This window comes from Cervus elaphus, chromosome X, assembly GCF_910594005.1.
Source record: "Cervus elaphus chromosome X, mCerEla1.1, whole genome shotgun sequence".
Classification (NCBI taxonomy): domain Eukaryota; kingdom Metazoa; phylum Chordata; class Mammalia; order Artiodactyla; family Cervidae; genus Cervus; species Cervus elaphus.
The window spans coordinates 38,153,077-38,170,062 of record NC_057848.1 but is presented as its reverse complement, the minus strand read 5'-3'; the positions used below and the strand labels follow the sequence as shown (position 1 = coordinate 38,170,062).

At 38.6% G+C, this 16,986-nt stretch overlaps 1 protein-coding gene across 4 annotated transcripts in view; it reads left to right on the top strand.

Moving 5' to 3' along the window:
* Positions 1-16,986, top strand: part of LRCH2 (leucine rich repeats and calponin homology domain containing 2) — a 106,540-nt gene that overhangs the window by 48,934 nt on the left and 40,620 nt on the right. For all 4 annotated transcript variants that reach the window (XM_043896680.1, XM_043896679.1, XM_043896678.1 and 1 more), the window contains exon 6: positions 2,286-2,419. In XM_043896680.1, coding sequence (XP_043752615.1) covers positions 2,286-2,419 — 134 coding nt within the window. The remainder of the gene's footprint in view (positions 1-2,285; positions 2,420-16,986) is intronic.

The following is a 16,986-nucleotide window of genomic DNA, read 5'->3' as shown; positions in this document are numbered from 1 at the left end:
CCTGGAAAAGTCCATGGACAGGTGAGCCCGGTGGGGTACAGTCCATGGGGTTGCAAAGAGTTGGACACAACTCAGCGACTAACACACACAAGTCGGAGAGCACACAGAGAAACAGTTTGTTTAAGACAGAAGCAAGGCAGAGATACATACCTGGAGAGAAAGTGTGTGTGGCAGACCCCGAGCACCGCCCCCCCGCTTCCCCCCCCCCCCACAAGTGGGGAGGAGCACACCAGCCCTAAATCACTCATATAGGGCACTTTTCCCAAGTCTCCTTTGGCCAGTCATCTTGCTTTTGCCTCGCTCTGAATTCCTATTTGGTTTAACTCAGGGTCCTCCCCTGTGTGTGTGTGTGCATCTCTTAGCCAAGATGGATTCCAAGGCAAGTGCTTCTGGGAAGAAGAGCATATTATGGTCTGGTGCCCCCTCCCTTCTCTGATCTACTGAGGAACCTTTCTGCACATGTGTAGTCAGAGAGGCCTTTTTGACCTTAAGAATGAGAAATATGTGGTCTCTTTATCTTCTATCCAAGTTCAAGCAGGACTCAGCTCCTCCTTGTTCCTGCCATTATCTTTATCTTGAAGTATCTGTCCACAGGGGACAGATTTCAGCTGCTCAGCCTGGGGCCCATCTATCTGGTATGTCAGTGGTAGTGATAACACAAGAAATCTAAGTCCTCATGTTCCTTATTAAGACCTCGATAAATAAAATCTATAATTGAAAAATAAAAAATACCACTAGAACCATGTTATTTATAAATATGAAGGTAAAAAGCAGAGACCAACTGAAAGAGTTAAATGTGGGGACTGGGTCTTAGAAATTGAAAGGAGTGGAACAGGGGCTTAATTTTTTGTTAACTGTTTTATAATTATCTTTAATTTTAAAGCTGTATGTGAATTATGATGATATAAATTAAATTTACAAAAGTAATTTATCAGCATTTAATTTGGAAATAGATAATTTTTACAAATTTGGATGGATAATAGGATACATTTTAACTGGTAATATATCTATATTCTAAAGCACAAATGGTTTACATTTTCCTTTTAAATGAAATTTTTCAGTGGTCAGGTCAGATCTGGTATCTATTAGATTTATCTAAGAACCGTTTTTTCTTTCTGCCTGGAATGATAATGACGTTTTATTTATTTATTTATTTATTTTTGATAATTATGTTTTAATGTGCTATTTCTATTTTCTTTATTGATTGTTTTTGTGTGTTGCTAGGTTATGTGCATCCATAAAACAACATTTTCTATTCTAAATTTTGAGAAATACTTATTTGATAGCATTTATGGTGACTGCAGTTATCCTTTGTAAAGCCAACTTATTGTTTCCCTACTGCTCATTAGTCTATCTTTTTATATAAAATACTTTCTTTCACACAGTATTTTCCCCCTCATTATTCTTTCTCTTTATTACCAATGAAAATAATTTTCCTGGATATTATATTAGTTGAATTGACCATTTAAAAATTTGTTTTGTTTTAAGTGGCTTACCATCACACCTTTCAACAAATTTATCCTGTATTTGCATTCTTTTGATTAACTTTCTTCCAGTGTTTAAACTTAGTCGTTCTGATGAGGTTACTTTAAAGAATTACATGGGTTGTTTTTTTATTTTTCTTCTGTTCTTACCACTACAGTGAATATATTTCTTTTCATTTTTTCTGGAGAAGGCAATGGCAACCCACTCCAGTACTCTTGCCTGGGAAATCCCATGGACGGAGGAGCCTGGTGGGCTAGAGTCCATGGGGTCACGAGGAGTCGGACGTGACTGAGCGACTTCACTTTCACTTTTCACTTTCATGCACTGGAGAAGGAAATGGCAGCCCACTCCAGTATTCTTGCCTGGAGAATCCCAGGGATGAAGAAGCCTGGTGGGCTGCTGTCTTGGGTCACACAGAGTTGGATGGACATGACTGACGCGACTTGGCAGCAGCAGCAGCAGCAGCAGCATTTTTTCTAGTGAAGGCAACTTTTATGAAATTATAAATTTTATATTGTTTAGTGGTTTACACATTGTGCTTTTAACAAAATAGTTCAGGGAAATACAGAAAAATTGACTTAGTTTTTTCTAATAAGAACAGAGACCACAATAGTTTTAGTTATTGTCAGTGCTGTCAGATTTTTTTCACCTAGTGTCCAAAGTACAAAGTATTTAAATATGTAAAGTATCTATCATGATTGTTATATCTCAGAGTAATTTGAAGTTATTAAAATTTATTAATAAATTGGTAAATGACTTTATATTTGGAACTATAATCTTACTCTATTATTTATTGACAGATATGTTTAAAAGGTAAAGTACACATATTTAAATACTTAAATATCCAAGCATGTTGCAGAATGGATAAGAAACCAGATTCTCTGGATCTTCCATCATTGAGTAAAAGAATGCCCTCCCAACCTCTCACAGACAGGTAATGTAATATTCTGTAATATTCTAATTTTATGACGATGGTGTCTTCTCTCTATATATAGATGATGTTTGTTTATCTTGAGTGAACTGAATATACTTAGGATGATTGCTCCAGTGTTAAAATCAATAATTAGCTGAAGTGAAATATCACCATCATAGAGTGAACCTCTGATAGTAGAATAAATTTGGAGTTTTCTCAAAAAATTTATTATTAAAGCTTTTAGTAGTAAAATGTAAAGTAAAATGTACTTCTGACATTCTAGTATAGAAGAACTAATTTCTCAGCACTTGACAACTGTTAATGTTCTGTGATCACTGTGCTGTACATTTGTAATAAGTAGAATTTAACTTTGAACTGAAGTTAGTGGAAGAGTAAGACATTTGTGGTTACCTTTCACCTCCATTTTCTTGATGCATTTCTATATGGATATTTTTTTATTCATTTCTATATGGATCAGGGATGATTTATCATTGATATTCTGTTTGATATTGGTATTTTTTGAAATGTTAGATTTGATATTTTGTTTTTAATTCGTCCTCTTGAGATGTAGATTGGTCTGAAAGATTTTATGAAAACATACTTCCATCATGGAAAATAATTTGGAGTGGGATGAGACTATACAAAGGGAGACTGTCCCTGACTAAAATATTTAAAGATTTGTTATCGTATTTATGGCATAGTTTAGACTACGTGAAATGCCAGCATTGTAAGTATTATTGTTAACAGTGCAAGTTCTTGAATCCAAAATAAGATTTTTCTTAAATATTTTTGTTGCCTTAGAATGATTAAGCACCTGAGCATTACATTTAGTTGCCAAAGATTAGTTTGCTTAATATTATAAATGATAGTAGACCAAACAATTCTACAAAAATTAGAATTAATTCATATACTAATCTCTATTAGTATGCTTTTATATTTATTTCAAAATTACTTTAGTAATGACATTCATTATATTAGTCATTTATTTATTTAAGTTGAGTGCCTACCAGTAGATTCAGGGTTTGTTGAATTACATATTGTCCTCGGCCCTCATGGAGCTCACATTCTAGTGGAGGAGTTAGTTGTTAAATAAAACAAGAACACAGACACACACACATAATTTCAAATTGTGGTGACTGCTTTGAAGGGAAGCAGCATGTTTCAGCAGTGCGGTTGGGGAGTGTCTCTTTGGGAAGGTCTTAAGTCAAGACCTGAAAGGAGAAAAGCTAGCTGTGGAAAGAGTGAGGGAAAGAGCATTTCAGGCAGAAATAATGGCATGTGCAAAGGTCTTAAGTTAGGAAGAAACTTGGTATGTTATAAAAACGGAGAGGAGACCAGCATTGTGGTACAAGTTGACTTTGGAAAGTTAGTCAGGGCTGAAGTTATATGGGGGCTTTGGAGGCTGTGGTAAGAAGTTTGAATTTTATTTAAAGTACAGTGGGAAGTCATTGGACAATTATAAACAGGAGGATAACATGATTAAATTATTTTTAAAGAAACTATTTTGGCTCCTATAGAGAGAATACATTGGAAGCAAACAAGTAAAAACACAAGGAATACTTAGGGTGTTGTGGTACTACCAAAAGATCAAGGGGTCTAGAATAGGGTTATTGCAGTAGAGATGAAAAGGAGTGGAAAGAATTCAGATAGACTTGGAAGATGGTATTTAGCAGTGCCATCCAATAGAAAGGCAATATGAGCCACATTAGTAATTTTTAAATGTTATTGTAACCCATTTAAAAAATAATAAATTAATTTTAATAATGCATGTTACATTACCCAGTATATTAAAAATGTCATTTCAATATGTCAGTTCAGTTCAGTTGCTCAGTTGTGTCCAACTCTTTGTGACCCCATGGCCTGCAGCATGCCAGGTTTCCCTGTCCATCACCAACACGTGGAGCTTGCTCGAACTCATTATCATCGAGTTGGTGATGCCATCCAACCATCTCATCCTCTGTCATCCCCTTCTCCTCTTGCCTGCAGTCTTTCCCAGCATCAGGGTCTTTTCAAATGAGTCAGTTCTTCTCATCAGGTGGCCAAAGTATTGAAGCTTCAGTTTCAGCATCAGTCCTTTCAGTGAATATTCAGAACTGATTTCCTTTAGGATGGACTGGTTTGATCTCCTTGCAGTCAAAGGGACTCTCAAGAGTCTTCTCCAACACCGCAGTTGCAGAAGCATCAATTTTTCAGCACTCAGCTTTCTTTATGGTCTAACTCACATCCATACATGACTACTGGAAAAACCACAGCTTTGACTAGATAGACCTTTGTCAGTGAAGTAACTATTTTTTATATGTCTCTTTTTAATATGCTGTCTAGGTTTGTCATAGCTTTTCTTCTAAGGAGCAAGCGTCTTTTAATTTCATGGCTGCAGTCACCATCTGCAAGGATTTTGGAGCCCAAGACAATAAAGTCTGAAAATAAAGTCTGTTTCCATTGTCTCCCCATTTATTTGCCATGAAGTGATGGGACCAGATGCCATGATTTTAGTTTTTTGAATGTTAAGTTTTAAGCCAACTTTTTCACTCTCCTCTTTCACTTTAATCAAGAGGCTCTTCAGTTCCTTTTCACTTTCTGCCATAACGGTGGTGTCATCTTCATATTTGAGGCTTTTGATATTTCTCCCAGCAATCTTGATTCCAGCTTGTGCTTCATCCAGCCCGGCATTTTGCATGATGAACTCTATATATGAGTGAAATATGCAGGGTGACAATATAGAGCCTTGATGTACTCCTTTCTCAATTTGGAACCAGTCCGTTGTTCCATGTCCAGTTCTAACTGTTGCTTCTTGACCTGCACACACATTTCTCAGGAGGAAGGTCAGGTGTTCTGGTATTCCCATCTCTTTAAGAATGTTCCACAGTTTGTTGTGATCTACATAGTCAAAGGTTTTGGCATAGTCAGTAAAGCAGAAGTAAATGTTTTTCTGGAACTCTCTTGCTTTTTCTTTTATGCAATGGATGTTAGCAATTTGATCTCTGGTTCCTCTGCCTTTTCTAAATCTAGCTTTGAACATCTGGAAGTTCTTGGTTCATATACTGTTGAAGCCTGGCTTGGAGAATTTTGAGCATTACTTTGCTAGCGTGTGAGATGCTTGCAATTGTGCTGTAGTTTGAGCATTCTTTGCCATTGCCTGCCTTTGGGATTGGAATGAAAACTGACCTTTTCCAGTCCAGTGGCCACTACTGAGTTTTCCAAATTTGCTGGCATATTGAGTGCAGCACTTTCACAACATCATCTTTTAGGATTTGAAATGGCTTAGCTGGAATCCCATCACATTCACTAGCTTTGTTTGTAGTGATGCTTCCTAAAGCTCACTTGACTTTGCATTGCAGGATGTCTGGATGTAGGTGAGTGATCACACCATCATGATAATCTGGGTCACTAAGATTTTTTTTGTATAGTTCTTTTGTGTATTCTTGCCACCTTTTCTTAATATCTTCTGCTTCTGTTAGGTCCTTAACATTTCTGTCCTTTATTGTGCCCATCTTTGCATGAAATGTTCCCTTTGTATCTCTCATTTTCTTGAAGAGATCTCTAGTATTTCCCGTTATACTGTTTTCCTCTATTTCTTTGCATCGATCATGGAGGAAGGCTTTCTTACCTCTCCTTGCTATTCCTTGGAACTTTGCATTCAGATGTGTATATCTTTCCTTTTCTCCTTTGCCTTTAGCTTTTCTTCTTTTCTCGGCTATTTGTAAGGTTTCCTCAGACAATCATTTTGCCTTTTTGCATTTCTTTTTCTTGGAGATGGTCTTGATCACTGCCTCCTGTATAGTGTATTGAACCTCTATCCATAGTTCTTCTGGCAATCTATCAGATCTAATCCCTTGGATCTATTTGTCACTTCCACTGTATAATCGTAAGGGATTTGATTTAGGTCATACCTGAATGGTCTTCTGGTTTTCCTTACTTTCTTCATTTTAAGTCTGAATTTGGCAATAAGCAGTTCATGATCTGAGCCACAGTCAGGCCCCTGTCTTATTTTTGCTGACTGTATAAAACTTCTACATAATTGAAATTTCAATATATAATTACACATAAAAAACTAGTGAGTTATTTCACTTTCTTGTAAATCTTTGAAATCTAGTGTGTATTTTACATTTATAGCATGTCTCAATTTGGACTAGTTACATTACAAATGCTCAGTTGGCAAGGATGACTAGTGGCTACTGTATTGGACAGAGCAGATCAAAAGAGTTTATTTGTGGCTCTTGGGGGTGCTTATCTCTCACACAGAGCTGGTATTGAATTACATAGAAAGTTCTTGTATGTACTTTCTAGTTTCTCACTCATGTTCTTGGTTATATGGTTCTTACTACTTAGAATATCTTTCCTTGATATTTTGTAAACTCTTTATTCTATATAGGCATTGCAGTAGTTATACTTATCTTCAGCTTTTGGAGTCAGACATAATATCCTCGTGAAGGTCTTCTCCAACTCTTAATAACTGTATGTCCTTGTGTCATATATTATCTCCGGTTTTTAGCTTTCTTGTATGTGATAAGGAAAACAATCATACGGATGTTGTCAGGATTGAATGAAATAATGCATATAGAGTATTTATCACAATGTCTTATTAATTCCTCAACAAATAGCTTATTATTATCATTGTCATCTGTTTCAAACAGACCAATGTATCTTAGTATAGTATCAATTCAGTTCAGTCGCTCAGTCGTGTTCGACTCTTTGCGACCTCATGAATCGCAGCACGCCAGGCCTCCCTGTCCATCACCAACTCCCGGAGTTTACTCAAACTCATGCCCATCGAGTCGGTGATGCCATCCAGCCATCTCATCTTCTGTCGTCCCCTTCTCCTCCTGCCCCCAATCCCTCCCAGCATCAGGGTCTTTTCCAATGAGTCAACGCTTCCATGAAAGGCCAAAGTACTGGAGTTTCAGCTTCAGCATCGGTCCTTCCAATGAACACCCAGGACTTATCTCCTTCAGGATAGACTGGTTGGATCTCCTTGCAGTCCAAGGGATTCTCAAGAGTCTTCTCCAACACCAGAGTTCAAAAGCATCAATTTTTTGGCACTTAGCTTTCTTCACAGTCCAACTCTCACATCCATACATGACCACTGGAAAAACCATAGCCTTGACCAGAGGGACCTTTGTTGGCAAAGTAATGTCTCTGCTTTTTAATATGCTCTCTAGGTTGGTCATAACTTTCCTTCCAAGGAGTAAATGTCTTTTAATTTCATGGCTGCAGTTACCATCTGCAGTGATTTTGGAGCCCCCAAAAATAAAGTCTGACACTGTTTCCAATGTCTCCCTATCTATTTCCCATGAGGTGATGAGACCAGATGCCATGATCTTAGTTTTCTGAATGCTAAGCTTTAAGCCAACTTTTTCACTCTCCTCTTTCATTTTCATTAAGATGTTTTTTAGTTCACCTTCACTTTCTGCCATAAGGGTGGTGTCATCTGCATATATGAGGTTATTGATATTACTCCTGGCAATCTTGACTCCAGCTTGTGCTTCTTCCAGCCCAGCGTTTCTCATGATGTACTCTGCATATAAGTTAAATAAGCAGGGTGAGAATATACAGCCTTGACATACTCCTTTTCCTATTTGGAACCAGTCTGCTGTTCCATGTCCAGTTCTTTTTTTTTCTTTTTTTTTGCACATGCAATTTATTTTATTTATTTATTTTTTCCATTTATTTTTATTCATTGGAGGCTCATTACTTTACAATATTGTAGTGGTTTTTGCCATACACTGACATGAATCAGGCATGGATTTACATGTGTTCCCCATCCCAATCCCCCCTCCTGCCTCCCTCTTCATCCCATCCCTCTGGGTCTTCCAAGTGCACCAGCCCTGAGCACCCATCTCATGCATCCAACCTGGGCTGGTGATCTGTTTCACCCTTGATAGTATATTTGTTTCAATGCTGTTCTCTCTGAACATCCCACCCTCACCTTCTCCCACAGAGTCCAAGAGTCTGTTCTGTACTTCTGTGTCTCTTTTTCTGTTTTGCATATAGGGTTATCATTACCATCTTTTTAAATTCCATATATATGCGTTAGTATACTGTATTGGTCTTTATCTTTCTGGCTTACTTCACTCTGTATAATGGGCTCCAGTTTCATCCATCTGTTTAGAACTGATTCAAATGAATTCTTTTTAATGGCTGAGTAAAATTCCATAGTGTACATGTACCACAGCTTTCTTATCCATTTGTCTGCTGATGGGCATCTAGGTTGCTTCCATGTCCTGGCTATTATAAACAGTGCTGTGATGAACATTGGGGTGCACGTGTCTCTTTCAGATCTGGTTTCCTTGGTGTGTATGCCCAGAAGTGGGATTGCTGGGCCATATGGCAGTTCTATTTCCAGTTTTTTAAGGAATCTCCACACAGTTCTCCATCGTGGCTGTACTAGTTTATATTCCCACCAACAGTGTAAGAGGGTTCCCTTTTCTCCACACCGTCTCCAGCATTTATTGCTTGTAGACTTTTGGATAGCAGCCATTCTGACTGGCGTGTAATGGTACCTCATTGTGGTTTTGAATTGCATTTCTCTGATAATGAGTGATGTTGAGCATCTTTTCATGTGTTTGTTAGCCATCTGTATGTCTTCTTTGGAGAAATGTCTGTTTAGTTCTTTGGCCTGTTTTTTGATTGGGTCATTTATTTTTCTGGAATTGAGCTGCAGGTGTTGCTTGTATATTTTTGAGATTAATCCTTTGTCTGTTTCTTCATTTGCTCTTATTTTCTCCCATTCTGAAGGCTGTCTTTTCACCTTGCTTATAGTTTCCTTTGTTGTGCAAAAGCGTTTAAGTTTCATCAGGTCCCATTTGTTTATTTTTGCTTTTATTTCCAATATTCTGGGAGGTGGGTCGTAGAAGATCTTGCTGTGATTTATGTCAGAGAGTGTTTTGCCTATGTTCTCCTCTAGGAGTTTTATAGTTTCTGGTGTTACATTTAGATCTCTAATCCATTTTGAGTTTATTTTGGTGTATGGTGTTAGAAAGTGTTCTAGTTTCTTTCTTTTACAAGTGGTTTTCCCAGCACCACTTTTTAAAGAGGTTGTCTTTTTTCCATTGTATATTCTTGTCTCCTTTGTTGAAGATAAGGTGTCCGTAGGTACGTCGATTTATCTCTGGGCTTTCTATTTTGTTCCACTGATCTATATTTCTGTCTTTGTGCCAGTACCATACTGTCTTGATGACTGTGACTTTGTAGTAGAGCCTGAAGTCAGGCAGGTTGATTCCTCCAGTTCTATTCTTCTTTCTCAGGATTGCTTTGGCTAATCGAGGTTTTTTGTATTTCCATACAAATTCTGAAATTATTTGTTCTAGTTCTGTGAAAAATAACGTTGGTAGCTTGATAGGGATTGCATTGAATCGATAGATTGCTTTGGGTAGTATACTCGTTTTCACATTATTGATTCTTCCAATTGATGAACACGGTATATTTCTCCATCTGTTTGTGTCCTCTTTGATTTCTTTCGTCAGTGTTTTATAGTTTTCTATGTATAGGTCTTTTGTTTCTTTAGGTAGATATACTCCTAAGTATTTTATTCTTTTCGTTGCAATGGTGAATGGTATTGTTTCCTTAATTTCTTTTTCTGTTTTCTCATTGTTGGTGTATAGGAATGCAAGGGATTTCTGTGTGTTAATTTTATATCCTGCAACTTTACTTATATTCATTGATTAGTTCTAGTAATTTTCTGGTAGAGTCTTTAGGGTTTTCTATGTAGAGGAGCATGTCATCTGCAAATAGTGTGAGTTTCACTTCTTCTTTTCCTATCTGGATTCCTTTTATTTCTTTTTCTGCTCTGATTGCTGTGGCCAAAACTTCCAACACTATGTTGAATAGTAGTGGTGAGAGTGGGCACCCCTGTCTTGTTCCTGATTTTAGGGGAAATGCTTTCAATTTTTCACCATTGAGGATAATGTTTGCTGTGGGTTTGTCATATATAGCTTTTATTATGTTGAGGTTTGTTCCTTCTATTCCTGCTTTCTGGAGAGTTTTTATCATACATGGATGTTGAATTTCATCAAAGGCTTTTTCTGCATCTATTTAGATAATCATATGATTTTTATATTTCATTTTGTGAATGTGGTGTATTACATTGATTCATTTGCAGATGTTAAAGAATCCTTGCATTCCTAGAATAAAGCCCACATGGTCATGATGTATCATCTTTTTTAATATGTTGTTGAATTCTGTTTGCCAGAATTTTGTTAAGAATCTTTGCATCTATGTTCATCAGTGATATTGGCCTGTAGTTTTCTTTTTTTGTGGCATCTTTGTCTGGTTTTGGAATTAGGGTTTGGTGGCCTCATAGAATCAGTTTGGAAGTTTACCTTCTGCAATTTTCTGGAAGAGTTTGAGTAAGATAGGTGTTAGCTCTTCTCTAAATTTTTGGTAGAATTCAGCTGTGAAGCCATCTGGTCCTGGGCTTTTGTTTGCTGGAAGATTTCTGATTACAGTTTTGATTTCCGTGCTTGTGATGGTCTGTTAAGATTTTCTATTTCTTCCTGGTTCAGTTTTGGAAAGTTAAAGTTTTCTAAGAATTTGTCCATTTCTTCCAAGTTGTCCATTTTATTGGCATAGAGCTGCTGGTAGTAATCTCTTATGATCCTTTGTATTTCAGTGTTGTCTGTTGTGATCTCTCCATTTTCATTTCTAATTTTGTTGATTTGGTTCTTCTCCCTTTGTTTCTTGATGAGTCTGGCTAATGGTTTGTCAATTTTGTTTATCTTTTCAAAAAACCAGCTTTTAGATTGTTGATTTTTGCTATGGTCTCTTTTGTTTCATTTGCATTTATTTCTGCCCTCATTTTTAAGATTTCTTTCCTTCTACTAACCCTGGGGTTCTTCATTTATTCCTTCTCTAGTTGCTTTAGGTGTAGAGCTAGGTTATTTATTTGACTTTTTTCTTGTTTCTTGAGGTAAGCCTGTAATGCTATGAACCTTCCCCTTAGCACTGCTTTTAAAGTGCCCCATAGGTTTTGGGTTGTTGTGCTTTCATTTTCATTCGTTTCTATGCATATTTTGATTTCCTTTTTGATTTCTTCTATGATTTGTTGGTTATTCAGAAGCGTGTTATTTAGTCTCCATATGTTGGAATTTTTAATAGTTTTTTTTTCCTTCAATTGAGATCTAATCTTACTGCATTGTTGTCAGAAAAGATGACTGGAATGATTTCAATTTTTTTGAATTTACCAAAGCTAGATTTATGGCCCATGCTGTGATCTATTCTGGAGAAGGTTCCGTGTGCACTTGAGAAAAAGGTGAAATTGATTGTTTTGGGGTGAAATATCCTATAGATGTCAATTAGGTCTAGCTGGTCCATTGTGTCATTTAAAGTTTGTTTCCTTGTTAATTTTCTGTTTATTTGATCTATCCATAGTTGTGAGTGGGGTATTAAAGTGTCCCACCATTATTGTGTTATTGTTAATTTCTCCTTTCATACTCAGTAGCATTTGCCTTACATATTGTGGTGCTCCTGTGTTGGGTGCATATATATTTATAATTGTTATATCTTCTTCTTTGATTGATCCTTTGATCATTATGTAGTGTCCTTCTTTGTCTCTTTTCACAGCCTTTATTTTAAAGTCTATTTTATCTGATATGAGTATTGCGACTCTTGCTTTCTTTTGGTCTTCATTTGCGTGAAATATATTTTTCCAACCCTTCCCTTTCAGTCTGTATGTGTCCCTTGTTTTGAGGTGGGTCTCTTGTAGACAGCATATATAGGGGTCTTGTTTTTGTACCCATTCAGCAAGTCTTTGTCTTTTGGTTGGGGCATTCAACCCATTTACATTTAATGTAATTATTGATAGTTATGGTCCCGTTGCCATTTACTTTGTTGTTTTGGGTTCGCGTTTATACAACCTTTCTGTGTTTTCTGTCTAGAGAAGATCCTTTAGCATTTGTTGAAGAGCTGGTTTGTTGGTGCTGAATTCTCTCAGCTTTTGCTTGTCTGTAAAGCTTTTGAATTCCTCATATCTGAATGAGATCCTTGCTGGGTACAGTAATCTGGGTTGTAGGTTATTCTCTTTCATTACTTTATGTCCTGCCATTCCCTTCTTGCCTGAAGGGTTTCTATTGATAGATCAGCTGTTATCCTTATGGGAATCCCTTTGTGTGTTATTTGTTGTTTCTCCCTTGCTGCTTTTGATATTTGTTCTTTGTGTTTGATCTTTGTTAATTTGATTAATATGTGTCTTGGGGTGTTTCACCTTGGGTTTATCCTGTTTGGGACTCTCTGGGTTTCTTGGACTTGGGTGGCTATTTCCTTCCCCATTTTAGGGAAGTTTTCAGCTATTATCTCCTCGAGTATTTTCTCATGGCCTTTCTTTTTGTCTTCTTCTTCTGGGACTCCTATGATTCCAATGTTGGGGCATTTCACATTGTCCCAGAGGTCCCTGAGGTTGTCCTCGTTTCTTTTGATTCTTTTTTCTTTTTTCCTCTCTGCTTCATTTATTTCCACCATTCTATCTTCTATCTCACTTATCCTATCTTCTGCCTCCGTTATTCTACTGTTGGTTCCCTCCGGAGTGTTTTTGATCTCATTTATTGCATTATTCATTTTTAATTGACTTTTTTATTTCTTCTAGGTCCTTGTTAAACATTTCTTGCATCTTCTCAATCCTTGTCTCCAGGCTATTTTTCTGTAACTCCATTTTGTTTTCAAGATTTTGGATCATTTTTATTATCATTATTCTAAATTCTTTTTCAGGTAGATTCCCTATCTCCTCCTCTTTTGTTTGGCTTGGTGGGCATTTTTCATGTTCCTTTACCTGTTGGATATTTCTCTGCCTTTTCGTCTTATTTAGATTGGTGTGTTTGGAGTGGCCTTTCTCTATTCTGGTGGTCTGTGGTTCCTTTTTATTGTGGAGGTTTCTCCCAGTGGGTGGGGTTGGACGATTGGCTTGTCAAGGTTTCTCGGTTAGGGAAGATTGCATCAGTGTTCTGGTGCGAGGAACTGGATTTCTTCTCTCTGGAGTGCAGTGGAGTGTTCAGTAGTGAGTTTTGAGATGGGTCTGTGTGTTTGGTGTGACTCGGCGCAGCCTGTATGTTGACCCTAAGGGCTATGTTCCTGTGTTGTTAAAGCATTTGCGTGGTATGACTTGCTTGGAACTTATTGGCTCTTGGGTGGTGGTTGGTTTCAGTGTAGGTATGGAGGCTTTTGGATGATCTTTTATTACTTAATGTTCCCTGTAGTCAGGAGTCCTCTGGTGTTCTCATGTTTTGGGCTTAAGTCTCCTGACTCTGGCTTTCAGTTTTATTCTTCCAGTAGCCTCAAGGCTTCTCCAACTATACAGCACTGATAATAAAACTTCTAGGTTAATGGTGAAAAGATTCTCCACCGTGAGGGACAACCAGAGAGGTTCACATAGTTACATGAAGAAGAGGAGAGGGAGGAAGTAGATAGAGATGAGCAGGAGGAGAAAAAGGGGGACTCAAGAGGAGAGAGACAGATCTATGCAGTACTCTGTTCCCTAAGTGTTCTCCGTAGCCCAGAACACCCACAGAGATTCACAGAATTAGATTGAGAAGAGAAAGGGGAGGGAGGAAATAGAGGTGATCTGGGGGAGAAAAAGGCGAGTCAAAAGGGGGAGAGAGTAATCATCACACTCCTGAGTACTGGGTACTCAGTACTGGGTACTGAATATTGGATTCTTAAATGTCCAAAGTTGATATCAAATACTGAAAAACAAAGATTAAAAATCTAGAGTAGAGGTTAGACTCTTAAAAATACAATATTAAAAACAAAAACACAAAAAATTTAAGAAATATATAAAGTTTGCTTTAAAAATAGGGTCTTAAAAAAAATAGGGTCTTTTTTTTCAAGTTTATAGTGAAATGAAAATGAAAATTAAGGAGTAATAGGGGAGTAATAGAGGACTTTAAAAGAAAAAAAAAGAAAGAAAAAAAATTTTAATTAAAAAAGTAGTAAAAATATATGGGAATGAAAATGAAAATTAAGGAGTAATAGAGGAGTATTAGGGAATTTTAAAAGAACATAAAAGAGAAAAAATTTAAAAAAAAAAAGAAAAGAAAAAAACTCTTTTTAATTAAAAAAAAAAAAAACAGTATACATATATCTAGGAATTTCTCTGGAGCTGTTGTGGGCAGCGTGGATTTAGTTCAGTTTCAAATAGCTCCTTGTTCCAGCTTACACTTCTCGCTATCTATAGGCCCCTTCAGGTGTAGTTGGTGTTAACTACAGGGATTTTAATCTGTTGCAGCAGTCACTTCTGAAGCAGTTCCTTTTGTTTATTTGACTTCTGTTTGCAGGTTTCTTCTGTATCGAATTTCCGCCCTGACACAAGCAGGCGGAGGTGGTCTCTTGTTTAGGTTTGCTTATTCAGTCGTGCTGCGGGGAGGGAGGGGCGCTGCAGAGAGATATCACTGGCACGTGTGGGGAGCACGCGCAGTCTTCGGCCACACTGTGTTTGCCCCCGCTCGCGGCGGGCATGTGTGCTTTCCCTGTCTACACTGCTCAGGCTCCAGGCTGCTCTATAGGGAGGGGGCCCTGCGTGGCATGCGGTTCCAGTTTTCGGGTACTCCACAAAAGCGCAGACTCGCTTGGGCCTGCGTTTTGTGCTTTCCCCGGCCTGAGCAGCTCAGGGAGCCAGGAGCTTGAGGAGCGCACTCTGCCTGGGTGCAGCATGCCTTATCCCCTCCACGGTCCCAGCCTCAGTTTCCGTGGGTGGGCGCCGGTTGGGTGCAGCTTGTGTCTGTTCTGGGCAGCTGGCCTCTAGCCACGACCTTCCTGGCAGATGTCAACCATCCAGAATCTTAGGATGTCTGTGGTTAGAAACTGGGAGCCTGTTTGCAGTTTGGTAACGGATGCCGTCTCTGGGGCCGAGTTTGCCCCTTTCTCCTTCTCCCTGCCTCCGGCCGGGGATGGGCCGGTCAGCCGCCGTCAGCTAGCTCATCTCTGGAATTGCTCAGTCTTTCTTTTGTTCTGCCAGCGGCCGACAGTGTGTTCGGTTCGCGCGCTTTTCGCAGGTTAATTTTCTCTCTCTCTCTCTTGCTATCCCACAGTTTAAGTTGCTATCTCACATTAGCTCCCTCCGATTGCCCTCAGGGCATCCAGGCCCGGTCCTTACCGTAAACAATGCCGCCCGCTCCTCTCTGTTCCGCCCCCACTTGCTGGTGGCCGATGCTTAGCATCTGGGGTACTTTTCTGCTGGGAGTTGCTTTTAGGCATGTAATCTGTGGGTTTTATTTATTTTTCCACCCAGTTAGGTTGCCCTCTGAGATTCAAAAACTTCCCCCAGACCTGCCAGTGAGAGGGTTTCCTGATGTTTGGAAACTTTCTCTATCACGGCTCCCTCCCGGGACGGGTCTCCGTCCCTAGCTCTTTTGTCTCTATTTTTATCTTTATATTTTGTCCTACCTCCTTTCGAAGACAATGGGCTGCTTTTCTGGGCGCCTGATGTCCTCTGCTAGTGATCAGAAGTTGTTTTGTGCAGTTTGCTCAGCGTTCATATGTTCTTTCGATGAATTTGTAGGGGAGAAAGTGGTCTCCCCGTCGAATTTGTAGGGGAGAAAGTGGTCTCCCCGTCCTATTCCTCCTCCATCTTCCCATGTCCAGTTCTAACTGTTGCTTCCTGTCCTGCATACAGGTTTCTCAAGAGGCAGGTCAGGTAGTCTGGTATTCCCATCTCCTTCAGAATTTTCCACAGTTTATTTTGATCCACACAGTCGAAGGCTTTGGCATAGTCAATAAAGCAGAAATAGATGTTTTTCTGGAACTCTCTTGGTTTTTCGATGATCCAGCGGATATTGGCAATTTGATCTCTGGTTCCTCTGCCTTTTCTAAAACCAGCTCGAACATCTGGAAGTTCACGTATTGCTGAAGCCTGGCTTGGAGAATTTTGAGCATTACCTTACTAGCGTGTGAGATGAGTGCTATTGTGAGGTAGTTTGAGCATTCTTTCGGATTGCCTTTCTTAGGGATTGGAATGAAAACTGACCTTTTCCAGTTTTATTGGGCTGTGGAGTCAGATGGATTTTAGTTCTAATTATGGTTTAATCTCATAATTCCTACTTGGCCTATGCAAGTTATTTAATCTCTCTGAGCCTGTTTATTTATTTAAAATGTTAACAATACATACTTCATAAGCTTGTTGTGAGAATTAAATGTGTGTCTGGCAACTAGTTCATTAAATGATACTCAGTAAATGTCATAATATTTCGCCTTGGGAAGTTAACTTTTATTAGCTTTGTTTCTTCATTTGTAAGAAGAAATAATAATGCATAAATTGTACAATTTCATTATAAACAAAATATGAGGTGCACCAGGCATAGTATCTAACACAGTGTAGGCACTCGGCAAATGCCGAGTTGTCTTTCATCCTTCAAGATTAATCTCAAATGCTGCTTTCTTGGGTGAGGCCTTTCCTCACCTTCCCAAGGAAAAATTTATATTTACCTTTGTTCTTGCTATTGATTCGGCAAGTTGTGTCTGACTCTTTTGCGACCCCATGGACTGTAGCCTGCCAGGCTCCTCCGACTGTGATTTCCCAGGCAAGAATACTGGAGTGGGTTACCATTTCCTTCTCCAGGGGATCTTCCCGACCCAGGGATCAAATCCTTGTCTCCTGCTTGGCAGGT